General features: G+C 32.3%; 1 protein-coding gene across 2 annotated transcripts; it reads left to right on the top strand.

The window, feature by feature from the left end:
- The first annotated feature begins 486 nt into the window (after window positions 1-486).
- Window positions 487-19,389, top strand: LOC126733867 (membrane alanyl aminopeptidase-like). 2 transcript variants are annotated; one of them, XM_050437290.1, is made up of 16 exons: window positions 487-646; window positions 1,052-1,213; window positions 1,267-1,477; window positions 1,531-1,770; window positions 1,830-2,050; window positions 7,714-7,982; window positions 8,044-8,169; window positions 8,235-8,356; window positions 10,258-10,432; window positions 10,487-10,676; window positions 10,730-10,994; window positions 11,050-11,265; window positions 18,346-18,519; window positions 18,581-18,727; window positions 18,779-18,848; window positions 19,105-19,389. In XM_050437290.1, the coding sequence occupies exons 2-16, from the start codon at window positions 1,060-1,062 to the stop codon at window positions 19,345-19,347; spliced, it is 2,823 nt and encodes a 940-aa protein (XP_050293247.1). In that variant the 5' UTR covers window positions 487-646; window positions 1,052-1,059; the 3' UTR covers window positions 19,348-19,389. The 2 variants fall into 2 exon arrangements, with proteins under 2 accessions (XP_050293247.1, XP_050293248.1); XM_050437291.1 differs by lacking the exon at window positions 487-646 and adding an exon at window positions 709-869.
- Window positions 19,390-21,289: the final 1,900 nt, after the last annotated feature.

Consider the following 21,289-nt stretch of genomic DNA (forward strand, 5'->3'; position numbering starts at 1 on the left):
CTGAAACTATCGCTTGAATTAATTTACACCTTTAAGAACATTTTAAAAGCGTGAGAATATTCCAATCAGTTTTTAAGATATTTGACTTTTATTTTGATTTTATATATTTTCTTACATTAATACATAGGAACTCCTGATGATGAATTCAAGGGTAAAAACGTTATTCTATTTAGTTTTTCAGAATATTTTCGCTTGAACTTTACTCCCAATTACAACATTTTACCCTTTATATCTAGGATGGATAAAGGTGATTTAAAAAAAAAACAACAAATTTCTTACTTTTTTAATGAAAAAAATATTACGACCTATTTTCCTTTTACATCAAATACATCATTTTACCCCTCTGACCTTATAAAATCGTTTTTTTTTTAATTAAATAAATAATTTATTACATCCTAAACAAATACATAAATTTTACAATAAACGTCTATAATTAGTACTTAAAATATACAATAAACTAATCAACGAAAACCCATTTTATGCAACATTTCTAAGCAAACACAAAAATCACTGCCATATACACTCGAATCTTAACAGGATTAAGTTTTACAACTTTTATTATTTACGTTGTGAAAACTGAAAGAGCCAATCTCAGTAGTGGGTTGACTGTAGCCTAGTTTGGTGGTGTTTTTCGAAAAAAAAAAACGTAAGATAATTATTGATACAGTTTATTTTAAATATAACTTATATACAACTAAAGCTTTTAATACTTCACTATATTCGGCTTCGTCTCATAAATAAATAAATAATATAAAACAATTAAGTGTAATTAGACGAGAAACTATTCTATAGTCTTCCACATACACACACTAACACTATTTATTTATTTCGACGAAGCCTTTATATAATTAAGATCGAACATCACTAAGGTAAGTTCGTTTGATTAATTTATATTGAATTATTTGGACGTGGCCTTTAGCAGTAAGAAAACATTCTAAGTTGACTTAAAAATTAAATGTAGAAATTCAAAATGGCGAGCGTATCCTAATCAAAAGATTGTTTATTATAGGGGTACAAATAATCAATTAAAACAAATACACAAACATTCTAGGACCAAACATGAACTGGTTACAACCCCTCGTAATGATCTTAGCGATATCAAGTAGCATAGCAGAGGATTACCGATTACCGGCCACGGTGGTACCATCCAGATACACTATAGACCTCTTTGTTCCTGACGGCACATTTACCGGACAAAACCAAACTTTCGAGGGTAAATATTTAAACTTACAATACCATTAAATAATAGTTTCATCCCCCTTTAAGGTGAGGTCACCATAAGATTCACAGTAGCCAACAGTACCTCATCAATCAGCTTCCACCATAGAGTGGAACAACTTACCTCGGTATCTCTGGCCACTGCTTCGGGCGTAAACGTTCCCATTTCCTTCATATCATATTCAAACGTTACAGAAATCGCAACGTATAATGCTAGCACCGCTTTAGTAGTTAATACGGAGTATGATTTGCATATAAAGTAACTCAGTCAATCGATAAATGAAAATATTCGATTAAAGGGTGGTTTTTTAGATATTTTAACAGTTTTGAGACAGACGCCATGGTGGGATTTTACCGGAGTACTTACCAAGACGAAAGTAACCGTACCGCCTATTTGGTGGTAAGCAAGTTTGAGCCTGGTAATGCCAGACATGCTTTCCCCTGTTTGGACGAGCCCCAATTAAAAGCCACCTTTTTGTTAAGCATTACTTACCCTGCCGACCAAAGCGTGCTGGCTAGTACCAACCCTAATTACACCACTGTGGTGAATAGGTAGTGCCCCTAAGTAATCATTTAAGAATGTTTATTAATGAATAAATAACCTTTTGTAGCATCTACAATAAAACCACCTTTCAAGAAACCACCCTGATGTCGACTTACTTGCTGGCGTTCTCAGTGTCGAATTTCACGTGTACCGAGGGTTACACCATTGCCAATGGGGTGACCCATGGGGTGTGTTCGCGTCCCGAATCAGCCCCCCATAGGGGTTGGGCCGTGGAATTCGGTACGTCTGTCATGAGGACTTTGGAGAGTATTACTGGAATTAAATATGGTAAGTGGAAATGCGGTGATAATGTCTGGATTTCACTGCTGGAGGTAAAGCCAGAATAGGGTCAGCTCCCAAGATCTTTAGATGTTGTGGTGCTTCTTTAGGTGCTGTGGAAGGCTGGGGCTTTAGTAGGCTATAGGGAAACCAACCTTTTTTGGAGTGAGTTTAGTTATTCAGTTTTATATGTATTTTTGCACTGTAGTTCAATATTAACTGATTTTTTGAGTTGTTGCTTTGAGTTGTTACGGTTTTTAATAACTCAGGCAATGGTGTCGCATTTTGTAAAAGCTGGGATAAGGTGGGAACTAGTTGTCTGATAATCTATGTTCTTTGATCTGGAGTCAAATATTAGTGATGTAATCAAACATGTTTTCACTGGACTAATATCCAGGTGTTCCAAAAAAATTTACCAGAGATTCAGCAATTAATACCCTAATCTTGAGTGTCTGGATCAAGCCTATGGTGAACTTCACATTTAATTTTTATTTTCTTTTTTGTTGTTTCTAAAGGTAACAAGGTAATTTTTTTTTCAAAATTCTTCTTTCTTTCAAGATCTTGGAGAAATTAAAAATTTTTATATTTTTTTTGACTGGCTAGCTGTCGCCTATTTAAATGTCAAAGTCACGGTTCTTTTTTGGTTGCCAAAGAAATAGAAAAACAAATCAATATTTTCAAAAAATATTTTTTTTTCTCAAATTCTTCTTCGAATTTGGAAAAACTCTGAAATAGGTATCCAACGAAATTGTCCATGGAATACGTGTACAAATTTTCAAAATGATATCGGGTCAATTTTTTGAGTTATGAAATTTATGTCGAAGAAATAAAAAAAAAAATTAATATTTTCAAAAAATATTTTTTTTTCTCAAATTCTTCTTCGATTTTGGAAAAACGCTGTAATAGGTATCCAATGAAATTGTCCATGGAATACGTGTACAAATTTTCAAAATGATATCGGGTCAATTTTTTGAGTTATGAACTTTGTGTCGAATAAATAGAAAAAAAAATCAATGTTTTCAAAAAATATTTTTTTTCTCAAATTCTTCTTCGAATTTCGAAAAACGCTGAAATAGGTATTCAAGGAAATTGTCCATAGAATATGTGTACAAATTTTCAAAATGATATCGGGTCAATTTTTTGAGTTATGAACTTTGTGTCGAATAAATAGAAAAAAAAATCAATGTTTTCAAAAAATATTTTTTTTCTCAAATTCTTCTTCGAATTTCGAAAAACGCTGAAATAGGTATCCAACGAAATTGTCCATGGAATACGTGTACAAATTTTCAAAATGATATCTGATCAAGTTTTTGAGTCATGAACTTTGTGTCGAAGAAATAGAAAAAAAAATCAATATTTTCAAAAAAAATTTTTTTCTCAAATTCTTCTTAGAATTTGGAAAAACTCTGAAATAGGTATCCAACGAAATTATCCATGGAATATGTGTACAAATTTTCAAAATGATATCGGGTCAATTTTTTGAGTTATGAACTTTGTGTCGAAGAAATAGAAAAAAAAATCAATATTTTCAAAAAATATTTTTTTTCTCAAATCCTTCTTTGAATTTGGAAAAGCGCTGAAATAGGTATTCAAGGAAATTGTCCATAGAATATGTGTACAAATTTTCAAAATGATATCTGGTCAATTTTTTGAGTTATGAAATTTATGTCGAAGAAATAAAAAATAAATCAATATTTTCAAAAAATATTTTTTTTCTCAAATTCTTCTTCGAATTTGGAAAAACGCTGAAATAGGTATCCAACGAAATTGTCCATGGAATACGTGTACAAATTTTCAAAATGATATCGGGTCAATTTTTTGAGTTATGAAATTTATGTCGAAGAAATAGAAAAAAAAATCAATATTATCAAAAAATATTTTTTTTCTCAAATTCTCGTACGAATTTGGAAAAACGCTGAAATAGGTATCCAAGGAAATTGTCTATGGAATATGTGTACAAATTTTCAAAATGATATCTGGTCAATTTTTTAAGTTATGAACTTTGTGTCGAAGAAATAGAAAAAAAAATCAATATTTTCAAAAAAAAAATTTATTTCTCAAATTCTTCTTCGAATTTGGAAAAACGCTGAAATAGGTGTCCAACGAAATTGTTCATGGAATACGTGTACAAATTTTCAAAATGATATCTGGTCAATTTTTTGAGTTATGAAATTTATGTCGAAGAAATAAAAAAAAAATCAATATTTTCAAAAAATATTTTTTTTCTCAAATTCTTGTACGAATTTGGAAAAACGCTGAAATAGATGTCCAAGGAAATTGTCTATGGAATATGTGTACAAATTTTCAAAATGATATCTGGTCAATTTTTTGAGTTATGAATTTAATGTCGAAAAAATAGAAAAAAAAATCAATATTTTCAAAAAATATTTTTTTTCAATTTCTTCTTCGAATTTCGAAAAACGCTGAAATAGGTATCCAACGAAATTGTCCATGGAATACGTGTACAAATTTTCAAAATGATATCTGGTCAATTTTTTGAGTTATGAACTTTGTTTCGAATAAATAGAAAAAAAAATCAATATTTTTAAAAAATATTTTTTTTCTCAAATCCTTCTTTGAATTTGGAAAAACGCTGAAATAGGTATCCAATGAAATTATCCATGAAATATGTGTACAAATTTTCAAAAGGATATCGGCTCAATTTTTTGAGTTATGAACTTTGTGTCGAAGAAATAGAAAAAAAAATCAATATTTTCAAAAAATATTTTTTTTCTCAAATCTTTCTTTGAATTTGGAAAAACGCTGAAATAGGTATCCAATGAAATTATCCATGGAATAAGTGTACAAATTTTCAAAATGATATCTGGTTAATTTTTTGAGTTATGAACTTTGTGTCGAATAAATAGAAAAAAAAAATCAATATTTTCAAAAAATTTTTTTTTCAAATTCTTCTTTGAATTTGGAAAAACGCTGAAATAGGTATTCAAAGAAATTGTCCATAGAATATGTGTACAAATTTTCAAAATAACATCCGGTCAATTTTTTGAGTTATGAACTTTGTGACACCTTACTTCCGTTTATTCATCCTTATACTTATCTTTACGACCCAGATTATTATCTTACCACGTCAAGAATCTAATCTTCTACTCATTATTGATTTAGTCAGCGTAGTCAACAAAATAGAAACATTATTATTTATTTATTTATTACATGAGAAAATTATAAAATAATCTAAGGTGATTTGAATAAGCCTCATCTTCATCAGTAAGCAATGGATTATTTTCAAATATAAATAAGTGCGATGTAGTAAGTTTTACACGAAGAAGCACTACCTTAATTGACTATCAGTCTGAAGAGTGTGTCATTTTAGCTCAAAATTTAATTTTAAACTCACATATGACCCATGGGTTTGTTGTGAGAAACTGCAGGGATTGAGAAGATGCAAAACAAGAACAATGCAAGTAATGGCTAACTGTAATGTACCCTTTTAACTTCTTTATTGCATAAATTAATCAACAATAAGATCGACGATTCTCCAATTATCTCGATGTGTAGAATATACATACAATCGCTCAAGAAACCACTGTGATATTCTCAGTAGTTTCAGAAACTTATGCTAAAATAAACATGATAATATGTAATACGCGTATAATTGGGTGTTTCTGTAGCGTTGGTATTAAATAAATCAAAATCCACCTTATTTTAAAACGTAGCCAACTACGGTCCTGACATTTCCTAGGAGCACCACGCGCGACGCAACTAATTTCTGAGACGGATATATAAAATGTGTCCGCGCGAGTAAGATGAAGCATACATAATTTTAACCGCTAAGAAATTGGAATTGTCATACGTCGATTTTTATCTGTGGGCTTATAGGTCAGCGAAAAAGAGATGCAAGACAAGGTGCTGTCTGTTACTAATAAAGCTGTTAGACTGGTCAGGACTTATTAGAGCGAAGCTCTGAAGGAAGGGCGCGGGAGAGTTTTCGCACAAAATTCGGACCCGTTAGATAAAAGTGCTTATAACTTTCTTGGTATTTGGGCTAGAAAAATGAAGTTTACCTATTTATAAGCTAGAAATATGGGGCTACAACCTGATTATTTACAAATTGTCATTTATTTTTTTGTTAAGGAAAAGGACGCCCTCAAAATAAAAAAAAAAATTTGTCCAATTTTTTCAATGGAACTTTTGTCGGGAACGGTATCTTTACGGAAATAATGACCTACAGAAGAGCGCCACATAGAGCCAAATGGCTTATATACGGTTTGTAGCCTATAATAAGGAGAATATTTTTCAATATCAACTGTACTTCTAAGTAGAGCCGTTTTTGAGTTATGAATTTTTGAACATTTTGTCACTTTAAAAATTAATTGTGTGCACCCTATATGTCATAGATGAACCAAAACCAATCGAGCAAATGCGCCATTCATTTTACTATAATATACTAAAATTTCATTTTTTCACCATTTTTACAAGTACTCTAAAAGTTTTTTTTCTAAAAAAGTACCAAGTGCGAAAAATCGCTAAAAGTCACCCTGGACACTGGCGATTCTCAAAGCAAGCCATGGCCGCTTCTCCATGGCAACGGAAAGGGGGCTTTTGGCCGTAAAAAATACCCTCTTTCTAATCGAAAATTAACTACTAAAAGCTATTGGAATCGGGCCAGAATTGATTTTAATCTGTTCATGAAGCTCTCTACTATTTTTCCATGTACAAATCATAAGGTAAAAGCATTTTTTTATACCCTAAAACATCGTCTGAAAATGGTCGATTTTGACGTCTATGCCCAATTTTAATGGCGTCTTTTACGGCGGTTTTGACAACATGGCGTCAAACTGGATGAATCGGCTCGGACTTGCTTCCTAATTTCATCGATAAAATACTTAAAATAGCCGAAAACTTCCAAGAATTGGTATGGAAATATTCAAGAGACTCTGGACAATCCGAATATATGCATATATTTTACCAAATCGTGTTCTTTTAGCCGTGATAATTCGGCAAAGTTTTGACGTTTTAGAATTTACCCTGTATTATCATAAAATTGATGCGACACAGTGGACCATACAAGGCATTTTGCTAGACAAAAATTACAATGCAGTGGGTCCTAATGATAAAAAAAAAAATCTGATTGGGATTTAATGTATTTATTATGTGGGGCTTTTTTTTAACTTTTTTGTTATTTACCTGATTTGAATGAAATTTGGTATTTGGGGTTGACTTAGGGTATTTTTTTGCAAGTATTCGAAATATTAAGTTTTCAGGTGACGTGACTATCAAAACTTTTTTCCTATGGGTCCTATTTGATTGAGTGAAATTTGGTTTTTGACTTTTATTTAGGCTAAAATTCCTGAATTTTAACTAATTTTTGAAATATTGTAATCAAACGCAAAACCCGTAAAAACAAGTATCTAGTCGTTAGACCTCGTTGCCGGGGCATCACCCGTTAAACAATCTCTAGTTAATTTTCCTTTTTTAAATAGTCTCCTCTGACCAAAGGCTTTTCTACTGATCAAACTACGACCTTGATTCGTATTCGTTTAATAAGCAAGTCAGCTTGATAAAAGAAAGTTACGCCATTTTAATTTGCCTCAGGGTTATTGGGGCTAATTATGCATTATAGCCACATCCATTCACAGAAAATAAATTACAATTGATACTAGACAAAGTGCTCGGTTGCACCCTATAAACACTTTTTTAAACAATCTTTCCAGGCACCTATATGCCCAAAATGGATGAGCTAGCCATTCCAGACTTCGCTGCTGGAGCAATGGAAAACTGGGGTTTAGTAGGCTATAGGGAAACCTATCTTCTTTGGAGTGAGGAGGACTCCTCGAACGCTTACAAAAAGGGCATAGCGACAGTAATCGCTCACGAGTTTACCCACATGTGGTTCGGTAACTTGGTCACTTGCCAATGGTGGGATTATTTGTTTTTAAACGAGGGTTTCGCCAGGTTTTATCAATTTTTTGGAGCCGCTGCTGTAAGTTTATTCGTTGGCAATAATTGAACACCTGGACGTGATTTTTTGAATAACTTTAAAGGTCAAGCAAACTTTGGACTGGGAACTGGATAAGTTGTTCAACGTGGAAGTTGTTCAAGTGGCTCTGCTGGCCGACTCGCAAAAGTCCGCTTCAGCTTTGACCTCTTCTGCTGTAACTAGAGCTGAGGTAAGGGTATCAAAAAAAAAAAAAACAAACACGAAAAGGAGAGGTTTGAGTAAATTTTTATTAAGGTTGCAGCAAAATTTGATACGATAACCTATAGTAAAGGGGCCTCGATCCTAAGGATGATCGAGAAAAATATTATGGGCCCTGACAATTTCATTTATGGTATTAGGGATTATTTGACCACGTAGTAAGTCACTCAATGGTAAAGGGGTGTTAAATGTTTCCTTCGTTTGTTGCTTATTGTGTCATTTTACACATAATAAGGCTTTTTTTTTCAAAGGGTGTGATCTCGGAGAACGAGTTTAGTGATGTTGCTAGATGAGAAATTTTAACTGTTTATAATTTTTGCATAGTTACCAGAGACAAACAACGAGACGCGCAACTCAACAGTAAATTATTATCCATGTATCTATCCTTTTTTGTCGTCATCAAAGGTGAACGCAGATGACGCTAGTGCTAGGCATTTTGACAGAACCTGCCCGCGAAATTTAAAATTTAGTTTAAGGCTCTTTAGAATCAGGTGATTCATGATGATTTATGTATACTATTTACGTCTTTTGTAACAGAAGTCTCATAGGTATATGTAGTTGTTTTTTTATTTTTTATTTCTTTTTTATCTAAACAGCATTATTTTCCGAGGTAATTGTTTTCTGCAAAAAAAAAAACTGTTTTTTATTAATTCTACCCTTACCCCCCACCCACCCCACACAACTTGCCAGTAAGAAATTGTTTTCCAAAATAATGCGCATGAATAACAGCCGGTTTCCTCGTTAATATCCAATCTAATAACACAGGTTTGTTTATTTCAATTTGATATACAGTACAATTTGATATACATTGTATATATATATATATATATGTATATTAATAAATATTTAACACAAAAACGGTGCTATTAGATTGGATATTATGTACGAAAAACAGTGATTTTCCAAAAGAATTTTTTACTTAGAAAATGTTGGGGGTGGATGGGGGGTAAGGGTTGTCTTGATGAAAAACAATGTTTTTGCAGAAAATATATATTCAATATTTAATTTAATAACACCGCTTATTTAAATTTGATATAATTTTCTATCTAAACATTTAGTATAAAAATAGTGTTATTAGTTTGGATAATATGGACGATAAACTAATGTTTATCGTCCATAGTAAACTAAATAAATGTTTCAGAAGAATTTTATCAAATATTTGAGGTGTAGTAATCGAGTTTAAAAAGTAGATATGTAAATCCTGTGCCAATTTTGTTTGCCAAATGCCATATTTTGTAAACAAAATTGTATATGTATATTATGATATACGTATATTCTACAATTTAATAAATATACCTTAACCATATGCGGTTGATAAATTTACCAAAACCGAAAAATTTACTAAAAAATCGTTGAATAAATACATATTTAATGATAATAAGATATATGTTGCTTGGGTGGGTTACCTATTACTGTTTATTACTAAGCCCAAAATGACTCATTATTTACAAACAAAAATCTCTTATAAGGATAAATTCTAAAAACTGACAATTCTACACAAACGACTCAATCCAAAATACAAGATGCCATTCCTATTCCTATTATTCCTTTTTTGTCGTAGAAAATACTAAAAATTAAGAGGAAATACTAATGGTAATTGATTTATTTGATTGGTTACTGTGGCTCCACCTTTGCTTACCATCGGTAATGCTAAAAGAAGATATCTGTAAAGGAAAATGGCTGTAATAAAATGAAAGAGATATATTGGCTTTGGTTGCGCGTCTAGTTGCTTGTCTCTGAAATTGCTAGAGATTTTTTTAAATCCAAGAATATACAGAATTAAGAATTTTTTTATCACAAAGCGTCGCGAATAGTCGGGATGCGTACCATAAAACCTGAATAAATTCACATTTTTTGAGCAGTAAGATGTTAGCCAACCATCAAAAAAAACACGCACAATTCTGCACCGTTGGACGGAGTTTGCGCTGTTACCAACTGTGATCAACATCTCACCGCTGGCGCTGGTTTAATCTTCATGATCACGGTGACTGATTCTTCAGTGTTTGCTATCAAATAAGATTAAAACACTGCATCTATTTACTTCAAATTAAATTTCTAGTGCCCAAAAATCTGCAATTCCATCATATTTATGGTCATCGTTTGCCAAATACACCCCATCGAACGTCCTGCCATCTGGGGTTAATTTAAGCGCAACCCTTCATAATTGGGTGGAAGGGTCCGGGCACCCTGTGGTCTTTGTTACGCAAAGTGGAAACGATGTCGTGCTCTCACAGGTATGTACAATATAAATTTAAATATTTTTTTTATTATAAAATTTTGTTGATTAGGAGAGATTTTTACTATCGGGCAACGATACCACTACCCAATACTACGTCCCGATAACGTATACCGTTTCAAATGATATAACCACTTTCTGGAATACCACTGTCAAACAATGGCTGGTTCCTGGTGAAAATTTAATCATTTCTAATGTTTTAAATGGCAGCGATTGGATCGTCCTGAATAACAAGCAAGCTGGTAAGTGCTGAAAAAAATTGGTTATTTCTTCATGCGCATGCTCTGATTTACAGGTTTCTACAGGGTGGAATACGACAATACTCTCTGGTCCGCCATAAAAACTCAACTAAAATCCAACCATCTTAAGATCGACGTGTTGAACCGGGCTCAGCTCATCAGTGACACCTTTAACTTGGCCAGATCTGGCAGTGCAGGTGGTTATGGCAATTGGAGTTACAGTTCAGTTCTGGATCTGCTGAGTTATCTCGAAAACGAAACGGATTATTATCCTTGGTATGCCACCATCGTGGGAAATAATCATTTGCTACAAAGAGTTGGGTGAGTTATCATTTTTTAACTGGAAGTTTGCTTGGCTATAATGCTCCCGTTGCAGATACAATACGACAGTTGGCAACAAATTTACTTCCTGGATGCTGAATCTTATGGATAAAGTATACGAATCAGTAGCGTTTAACACGTTAGACTCGAATAATCAAGTTTATACCACCAAGCAGGCGTTGATATTGTCCAAGGCTTGTCAATATGGACATTCTGGATGCATTTCTAAGTCCAAGCAGTTGTTTGACGAGTATAAAAATAATGGAACAAAGTATGTAAATTGAATTGTTTTTTGAGCATTTCAAAAACATTTATTTTCCAAAGAAAATAACACTAGAAAATGTCAATTACTATATTTACAATGTTAATGTCCTAGTAAGTAGTTATGCATCTCGATTTTAAAAGAACCGATGCATACACCTACTTAAAATATAAAAGGACTGGATGCACCCTTAGAAAATATATTTTAATTTGGTTTAATAGGTTATGTTTAGGGAGGAGTTATTTTTTCTGAGTCCCCCTTCCTGTTCTTTATAATATGGGGACTCAAAAAATTGATCTGCCAGTTCATTAGTGAGTGCTCATTCGAAAATGTTGAAAATACAGGTTATCATGAAACTGTGGGACAATATTCTCAAAATATCGAAGAATTTTTGTAACGTAAAAAAACGTAAAAACCAATAGGACAACCAATTATTATTTTTAACAGTGACTATTGTTGATTTTAAATTTAAAAATAAAATAAAATAAGCATCACTTGTCAGAAAATAAGCAACAAGAGTAAATAGTCGACATACATCAAATATTCATTAAAAATCTACTGCGGAAGTGTAGAACTCAAAATTCCAATGAGAATCCAAGGATCGATTGAACTAGTTACAGACTGATTCTAAACAAGTAATAAGCTCAGTTCAGAACTAGTCACCGCAAACGCTCTTTTTAACAATGCGCATGCAAAGCAATTCTGAACTTGTTCTGAAAATGTCACAGCGAACAAAGCTAATAATATTTGCAGGATTTACTGCCTTGGAGAAGGGGTGTCAGATGGATGTCATCTACACTGACTTCTCCAAGGCTTTTGATAGACTTAATTATAGCATAAATTACTAAGGAAGTTGGAACTGTTTGGCTTTCCTGGGAAATTAGTGGCTTGGTTTTTTGATTTCTTATCGGGAAGGACCCAGCAAGTACCCATTGGTAATGCTGAGTCAGACAACATTGTTGTCTACTCTGGTGTTCCGCAGGGTTGCCATTGTTGACCTCTGATGTTTAATATATTTATTAATGATGTTGCCTCCTGTTTTAAAAATAATAACTTCTTGATATTTGCAGATGATGTTAAATTTTATTGACAAATCATCTTACCTTGACCAGGTTAGGTTTCAGCAGGATTTGAATAAATTGTATAAATGGTGTATTAATAATAATTTATTTTTAAATATTAGCAAGTGTAATATTATGAGTTTTTACAAAGAAAATAAGCGGAAAGATTCATCTTATAGTGTTGCTGGCCGTAATTTTCAGTACAGCAGCACAATAAAAGATCTTGTGATATGGTCTGATGAACAACTATAATACACAACTTTTTTAACCTTTAATACACACATTAATAATTCAATCTTAAAGTCGTCCAGGGTTCTTGGTTTTGTGGTTCGCAGAGTTTATATCTCACTTGTAGTTTCTTTACTTAATTATGGTTCAATGGTTTGGTCACCATTTTACATGAACAGCTGTTTAGCTTTGGAACGGGTTCAGAACAAGTTTGTTAGATTCTGTCTGTTTAAGTTAAATATGAAAATTCCTTATAATAGACCATGCGTTGGAGATGATAAATCTAAAAACTTTAAAACAAAGACATTCAGATCGTATTTTCTTATTTAAGTTGTTAAATGGTCATATAAATTGCCATGAACTTCTGAGGATGATTTTCTTTAATGTGCCAACTAGAAACCTAAAACATAATCTTTGTTTTCCCTGCCTTTTCGTGGCACTAATTATGCATCTCACTCTCCAATTGAGAGGACTTTAAGAATGTTAAACCCGGGTGAAGTGGATATTTTGGGCATTACCTTGTCTCAGTTTAGGCATCAAATTAGAGAAATTATTTGAATATTTTTGATAATTTTTTTTTCAATTTTTTTACTTTTGATTATGGAAGGTATTTTAATTTTTAATATTTGTAATATTAGCTTTTGGTCATTGTTTTTTTTTATATTCATTTATGGGTTGTAGTTATGTTATCAGAGCAAAATCAGTTTTAATGACAATTAAATGGTTAATATGGTTATTAATTCTGTTAGAATTTAATAGTTTATTATTGTGGTTAGGTTAAATGAATTATTATGTTGCATTATTCTTTTTTGTAATGAGGTTGACCCCGTATAATAATAAATAAAAAAATATATATTTCAGGTTAGACAATTCAAGACCGTTAAAATAAATTAAATTAAATTTAATTAATATAAATTATGCACAACCATTGACAAAACAACGATATCAACAAAGCACACAATTCAAATTGTACTATTTTTCATTTGAAAATTTAAAAAAAATCTTATACCAACAAAATAGGGTTTTTCACGTTTTACTCGAAAACCTTAAGGTTGTGTGAGAAAAGTATGAGAAAAGTGTAGATACAAAAACTATAGATTATCTTGTCACCTATAATTATCTTTAAAATCATTTTTCTCTTAGTCAATGATTTTCTGCAAAGAAATTGTATTTCATTAATCCTACCCTTACCCCCCCCCACCCACCCCACACAACTTACCAGTAAGAAATTGTTTTTAAAAATCATTGTTTCCAAAATAATATGCATGAATATCAGCCGGTTTCGCCAGTCATTAATATCTAATCTAATAACACGGTTTATTTATTTAAATTTAATATAATTTTCTATCTAAACATTTAGTATAAAAACAGCGTTATTAAATTGGATAATATGGATGAAAAACAGTGATTTTTCATAAGAATTTCATCAAATATTTGGGGTGTAGTCATCTAGATATGTAAATCTTGCATCAATTTTTTAAATTTTATTAAAAAACGCAATGTGAATGCGAGGCAAAGGTAGCCAACGAACAGAAGAGGAAGGCAAAAAAACTAATGTGTATAATAATATTTCAGGATATACAATTTAAGTTGAAATAAATTAAATTGAATTTAATTAAATTAAATTACCCAAAAAAAATCTAATAAAACCATTATAATTTGTACCACCTATTCTCTCATTACTTTTTATAAACACCCCACTGATAGCGCTAAAAACTAAACTTATTAAATTAAAATGTTTGATTAAACTGATTTTACGTACTTAAATCTTATCTTGCTATCAACTATCCCGAATTTCTAACTTTATAAAACTAAACCCAAAAATCACGAATAATAAAATTATAAATACAAATAAATTTTAAGGTAACTTTTAACGCTTGAGTGGTTTAACTGAGGTCAGACAAAATAGTACGTGAGCGTATGTAGTCAAATTTTACGAATCAAATGTATAATTTTTTTTAAATGTTTAAAACATTTATTTATTTAATGTAATGATTAAGTGTCGCTTAGGATATTACTTTATGACCCTTTCCACATAAAGTTTTGCGATTTAAACATGCATGCCATGTGACAATACAAGCAACACCGGCACACGGACTATTCGCGGCACATCAAAGATCTAATAGATCTCTGAACTTTACTAATATACCTATATCAAGGAACTATGATTGCATATCTTAGTGAAGAACTTCTGTATGAGATTCCATAAGAAAACCTCATTCCGAAATGTTGTATTTTTTGGATAGAATTAGAAAAGGTACTAATAATTGCATTATTATTAGTCAAACAAAGATAGTATTAATGTAATACATATAAAATGTATTTAGTTTTAGCTGGAATGTGACGCTCTAGATTATGCAGACCCCTTAGACGCATATAAGCAATCCTCAATTTATATGGGATAAGAAGCTTAAGCTACTATCAAAAATTACTCCTAAATTTTTGGCTTCATCAACTACTGGTATATTTGCATTCTGAATTTTTAAAATATAGTTATTCCTTGCTACTTCGAGTTGAATTTTATTGGATCCTATAAAAAGAGCACATGATTTATTAGCATTCAGTTTTAGATTGTGATTTTCAGAAAAGTTATTCAGATCATTATTAAATTGTGTTCGGGAAAGAGGTAAGGAATTGGAACAAAACGACGTATACATCTGTGAATCATCAACATACTGCTGAAGTTTCATCTCAGTCAATTTTGTTTTCATATCAGCTACATACAAGGAAAATAATGAAGATCTTAGAATAGAGCCTTGTGGTACTCCAGTTTTCAAATGTACCTACATAGTTCGAGTTTGAAATCGAGTTTTCATTTTTAATTACAACAACACAATGGAATCTATTAGAAAGATAAGGTAAGGTGGGGTAAGTGCGACCAAGAATTTTAATAGTGCCTCTTTACAACTTCATATTTTTTTTAAATATATACATTGCCGAATTCATTTTTGTTTGCGAACTTGTTCAGGTGTTTCCTATAAAGATATAGTATTAAAAATATAAAGACTTTTACAAATTTTGGAAATATAATAATATATATTTTTAGTTGCAGGAGATTGCTCTTTCCCAACCGGAGGGTGAAAGTGCAATCGGACATAAAATAAGAAGTTAAATCGTATTATAAAAAAGAACGGGAAAGAGCATCATATTTCTAGTAAGCTTAAAAAATCGGAATAAATTATATTTTTGATATATCTTTAATATAAAATGCGTACCATCAGAAAAAAAGAAACTTAAACTTTCTTATATTTAAAGTTAATTTAAACTTTCTAAAATTTCATACTTATACACCACTGATTTGTCTTCTACGTCTGAGAAAATAAAAGTATTTTTGGGATATTTTTGCCCTACAGCAGCTTTCATAAATGAACAGTCATACATTTTAAATGGCTCAATTATTTCGGTCACTAAGCCAACGTATATTTTCTCACAACGTCGAGATTTGAATGCCACTTTTATGTGTGTGCCTACATCTAGATCTTTAGGCTGATCCTTATCTGATAGGTTTTTTAATTCGCTCAAAGGTATGTTTTCTGAGCCATCAGATTCTTCAGTAATTTCCTGAACATCACAAAATCTTGAGAGGCTTTTTTTGGAACTATTTGATTCCAAATGTATGTCATCCTCGGTGTCAATATAATTATGTTGGCTCTTCGTAATCTGAAGTTTGAGAACTTGAACTTATCTTCCTGTTTTTTTTAGGTTTCCATTTGTTCATTCCACTAGTGCTTGGAACATCGTTTTGCTCGATAACGACTTTCGTAGTTTTGCTTTCAAGAATTGTGTGTGCCACTGTAGCAGTTAAAACTTCAGCATCTGCTGAATTTTTTTTATCGCTGTCTAATCGCTTGAGGATTTTCCGATTTATTCAATCGTATTGTATCCAATAAAATATTTTTCAAACATGGGTCACTTTGCTCCTGTGTCTTTTCGGTTATAATGTCTGTAGGTTTATCTGATACTGATGGCTTACAGCTTAAACTGATAGCACTTCAGTGAATGTGGTAACCAAATTATTCTTTAAAAAGTTAATAAAGATTTCGCAGTTTATCCAGCCTTTTTTACTAGCAGCAAAAGTCATGTTGGGGCATTTATTATCCGTACTTTCAGGAATCCAATTGGACCATCAGTTTAAGCCCTTAAAAATTACTAAAGGTGGTGCTTTTTCACCACTAGCATTAGCAGCTACCAAACACGTGAAGTTTTCTTTTCCGGTGCCTCCAGTAATTCTACGGAGGACGGTTTTCCCTTTTCTCCTACAACTTTCGTTTTACTAGGATCTGTACATATACTCGTTTCATCCAAATTCCATATGAGATGTGGTTTGTCAGCCAAATTGAACCGTTGAAGGGTTCCCTCAAGTAAATTGAAATATTCATTTATAATAAACAGATCGGTTTGCTTTTTTCGAACGACTGCGGTTTTTTCATTGCTGGGTGATGACGCCGTCTAAAAAGAATAAACCAGCCTTTTCCAGGACGTCTGTTTTTCAAGGGTGTTTGAATTTGACTCCGATTCACATACTGTTGAATGACATCCAAAAGCTCCTTTCGTGACAGACCAAAGCCACTTTTTTGTAAAGTTTTTAGATACTCGACTAGCAATTCTTCATCCTCTTTTTTTAATGCTGTACAAAACCCTCAGGTTTGGCTTTTGTTGCCACGACGACCAGACAGATAGCACTGTAAAGTACTGTATGGAATAGAGTATCTTTTCGAGGCAGCTCTTAAACTTAATAGGTTGCAGTTTATGCTCTGAATCGCAGCCGACCGCAATAGCTTCTTTTGTATAACCTGTTCCTCGTTGTGTCTTTTTTTTATAGCTTCTAACCATCTAAAACCAAAAAACACCCATCGCCCGAGAAAGTGCAATCAAATGATATTTGTATATTGGGAAAGTGCAACCTAATGATTGCACTTTCAAGTGGGCAAGTGCAATCATGTAAACAAACAAAAAATAATTGGCGATACTTATTTAAAACAATACAATTCATACATACAATACAATACCTTATACATACAATACATACATACAATACCCTTATACCCTATTATTTCACCTAAAATAAAACACTTACCTTCAGTTTTTCGGCAAAAGCCAGCAAATTAAAAATACACGTGCTTCGCGTTAATGCAGTCTCTCGCTTTACTGATTGAAATATACTAACTGTGTGTGGCTTGCGTGGTTGCATTTTCCCGCTTTTTGCACTTACCCCACCTTACCTTAATACTTATATCTGAAAAACCAAAATAGTGCAATTTTGCAAGTAACATCTAATGATTAAGTGTATCAAATGCTTTACTAAAGTCTAGAAGACACAGGCAAGTTGTTACATTCTTATCTTCATTATGTCTTATATCATTATTACAAGACAAGTAATGAACTGTTTAAGAAAACCGGATTGACAGCTTGGAATAATATTAAGAGAATCACAAAATTCTATTATTTGATTATAGCTTTTTTCCACAACTCAGGAAATGTACTATTCTCCAAAATACATGTATTAATGATATTTAAAAGTGGTTTTTTGCAAAAAGGTAAACATGAGGTTAAATCTCTTATAGAAAGATCATCTTCCCCAACAGAGTTGGAATTAATTAAACTCATTAGTTTTACTAGAGTTGATTCATCGCTTAATCTAAAACTAAGCTTATTATTAATGACGTTAGAGTTAATATTATTCTGATAAAAATGAATGAGGTCATTTGCGGTGCTATATCAGGTAAACAATTTACAATGAGCGAAGTTTTATTAAGTATATTAGCATCATTTAAATTAAAAGGCATTTCATCCATTTTAGGGTTCCAAAGAACTTGAGAACCATCGTTTATTGTAACGCCCTGAGGTACAGTGACTCGGATGACACCGATTTCAGGTTCTTATGGCAAAAATACACCGAAACCAAGCTGATGACCGAAATTTTAACTTTACTGAGCGGCATGGCATGTTCTCAAAACTCTACCAACTTAAAATGGTATTTCTTACCGACGGTCATCAAAAGCTTTTACTAATTATTTTCGATCATGTTTTTATAGGCTCTTGAGTCAAACGATAAACTCCACATCCGGAATAAGGCTCCAAGACTTCACAACAGTTTGGTCATATGTATACACGAGCAGCAAAGTTGGCACCAACGCAGCTTTGGAATATATCAATGAAAACTACCAAGCGCTCTCCGCTTCGTAAGTGAACACCCTGCATATTCAATATTTATATAATAAACTCCTTTTTAGGTACAGCAGTGTAGGGTCATTAATATCTAATGCTGCCAACTATATAAGCGAAGAGGACCAGCTGGTATATGTAAGTTTTAGTTTCGGATTTACTATATTTTCTTTGATCTGTGTGTTTAAGTATTTTTATGCGCTGTATATTATAGAAAAATCTGTATTGTTGTGACGAATTCATGAGTTACTTATTTTATTGCGTCACTTATAACAAAAATCAATTTAGAAATTTTTATCTCATACGCTCAAAAAATTGAAAAATTTCTTCTTCTTGTAACTCAGTATACACATGTTGAGAATTATGACGAAATAACGTTCTATTGATGTTCCAGTTGGAGGCTCTGGCGAACATTACAGGGATCTCAGAGAGTCACAAAAACACCACCGAAAGTGCCCTAAAATCAGCCCAAAGCAACATTGATTTTGGGACGAAAATCGCCTCAAGTGTATCCATGTACCTGGATTCTCCTAGTTCCGATACAACTTCCGAATCTCCAGATTCCACGTCCGACTCACACGTTTTTAAATCGTCTTACCTTTTACTGATAACATTTTTATTCTTATGCATGAAATGAGTTTTTTGTGTTCCCAAAATACACGGTAATTTATTTAATTGACCACTTGTTTGATTGCGAGCGTTAAAACGTTTAAAACCGCCCACTTTGCCGCACTAAAGTTTCCTATTGGAGCGCAAAATATGCGCGGACTGATTTATACAATTCCTTCCCGGTGGTCTTTTATGCACCCTTGTGGCATTTCTCACGTTGACAGCCATCCCTTATTTGCCGATTTGTCTCCCCATTATTATCGGCGAATTATAAATGAATCCGGACTGTTTCGCGTATTAAATCCGCTAATGGAAGTAAACGGGGGTGCGGGTTTTCTTCTCGTACAATTTTGATTGTAAATTAAACTTTAAGCGAGGTACGAATTTTTTTTGTAAATTGCCTGGGAATTGATTAATGAACCACGAAAGACACCCTGAGAGACAACGATAAAGTTTTAACCCGGTAGTTTTTTAAAAATCTATTTCAGTTGAAATGACCTTAAGGTGCCTGAATCTATATATAACTTCTTGAAAGAAACAGAAATTCATTTAAACTGCCTTAAAAATTAAGTTAAAAAATTACGTTAACTACTTGAACCAGAAAGTGATTTTTCTGTGCTTTATATACATTATTTTGTTATTCGAGGCAGTTGGATAATGAGTCTCACAAATTTTGAATGAAAGTACGACAAGGAGTGAGTGACAATTTCATGAAATTTGATGGGTCACACACCATACTTTGATTCAATAGTTTTTGAAATATAAACATTTTAAAATATCGTTCGTGAGTTTTGAATAAAGAAAATGGATGAAACATGAAAGAGCCATTTGTAAAAATGATATTATTGAAATGAGAAGGAAAACAGACGAGGCTAAGGAGAAGAAACATTAGATACAAAAGGGAAAACTATGCAGAATGATAACGAAGAATAGTATGGCGAATATGATAATTGAGAAAACACAAAAGGAACTTGCAATGGTGTTGATATAAATACTGAAGCTGATGAGCAGTCGTTTATTGCGTTTATTGCTTGCCAAATCAAATGTAGTTGAGATCAAAGAAGATTTCTATATGAAGATAAGTAAAAAATCTACTAATAAATATAAGCAGTTAAGCTTCGTTTTGGAAAGAGATCCCAAGACTTTTGGTTAACATTTTTTTAATTTAAGCTAGAACATTTAAGCTTAAATCGATATTTACAGATTTTCAGTAATTTATTGATATAATTCAAAAAGGCGATTTTGATGTCATGAAGGCAACAAGGATATTATAATCCTCCTACACATTTTCGCCTCCTCACTTCATCCTCGTCCTAATCTTTCAATAGGATAATATATATCGAGCTATCAAGCACTGGACAACTTCCTTCAAGAAGTTCTATCATGTTCTAACTATTATTAAACTCAGTTTTAAACTTCTCAAAAAAATAGAATATTACACAGATCTACGTAGCTTCACTCTTATGTCTGTTTAAGGGTTTAAAAAATCTGAATGTACATTCAAAAAATAATCTAGATATCCCAGCTACAGTACAAGTCCCCGAATCAAACAACTGGACAAATAAGACCGCATTTTACAATTTTTCAAAATTAAATAACGATGTGAATTTCACCTTGTCAATGCAGTCTTTTGAAATAATATAAAAATGTGTTTTTGATATATCTAAAATCAAATGCTGCTGAAAGTGATGACCTGACATAGAAGATACTCAAACAGAGTTTGCCAGTTATATTAAATGACCTGAATCATATCATAAATAGTTACTTGGAGAGGAGATTTTTCTAACCAATGGAAAGAATCAGTTGTTTTTTTTTATTCCCAAAATCAGCCACCCGTACTGTGTTAAAGACTTAATGCTTCTAATTAGCCTATTATCAGTAGTCTCCAAGGTTTTAAAAGCTATTTTATAGGTCGACAACAACGGGTACGTATAAACAATAGATTTTCCTTTTCTGGAACCATCATTTCT

The sequence above is a fragment of the Anthonomus grandis genome, chromosome 3 (genome assembly GCF_022605725.1).
Source record: "Anthonomus grandis grandis chromosome 3, icAntGran1.3, whole genome shotgun sequence".
Lineage (NCBI taxonomy): Eukaryota > Metazoa > Arthropoda > Insecta > Coleoptera > Curculionidae > Anthonomus > Anthonomus grandis.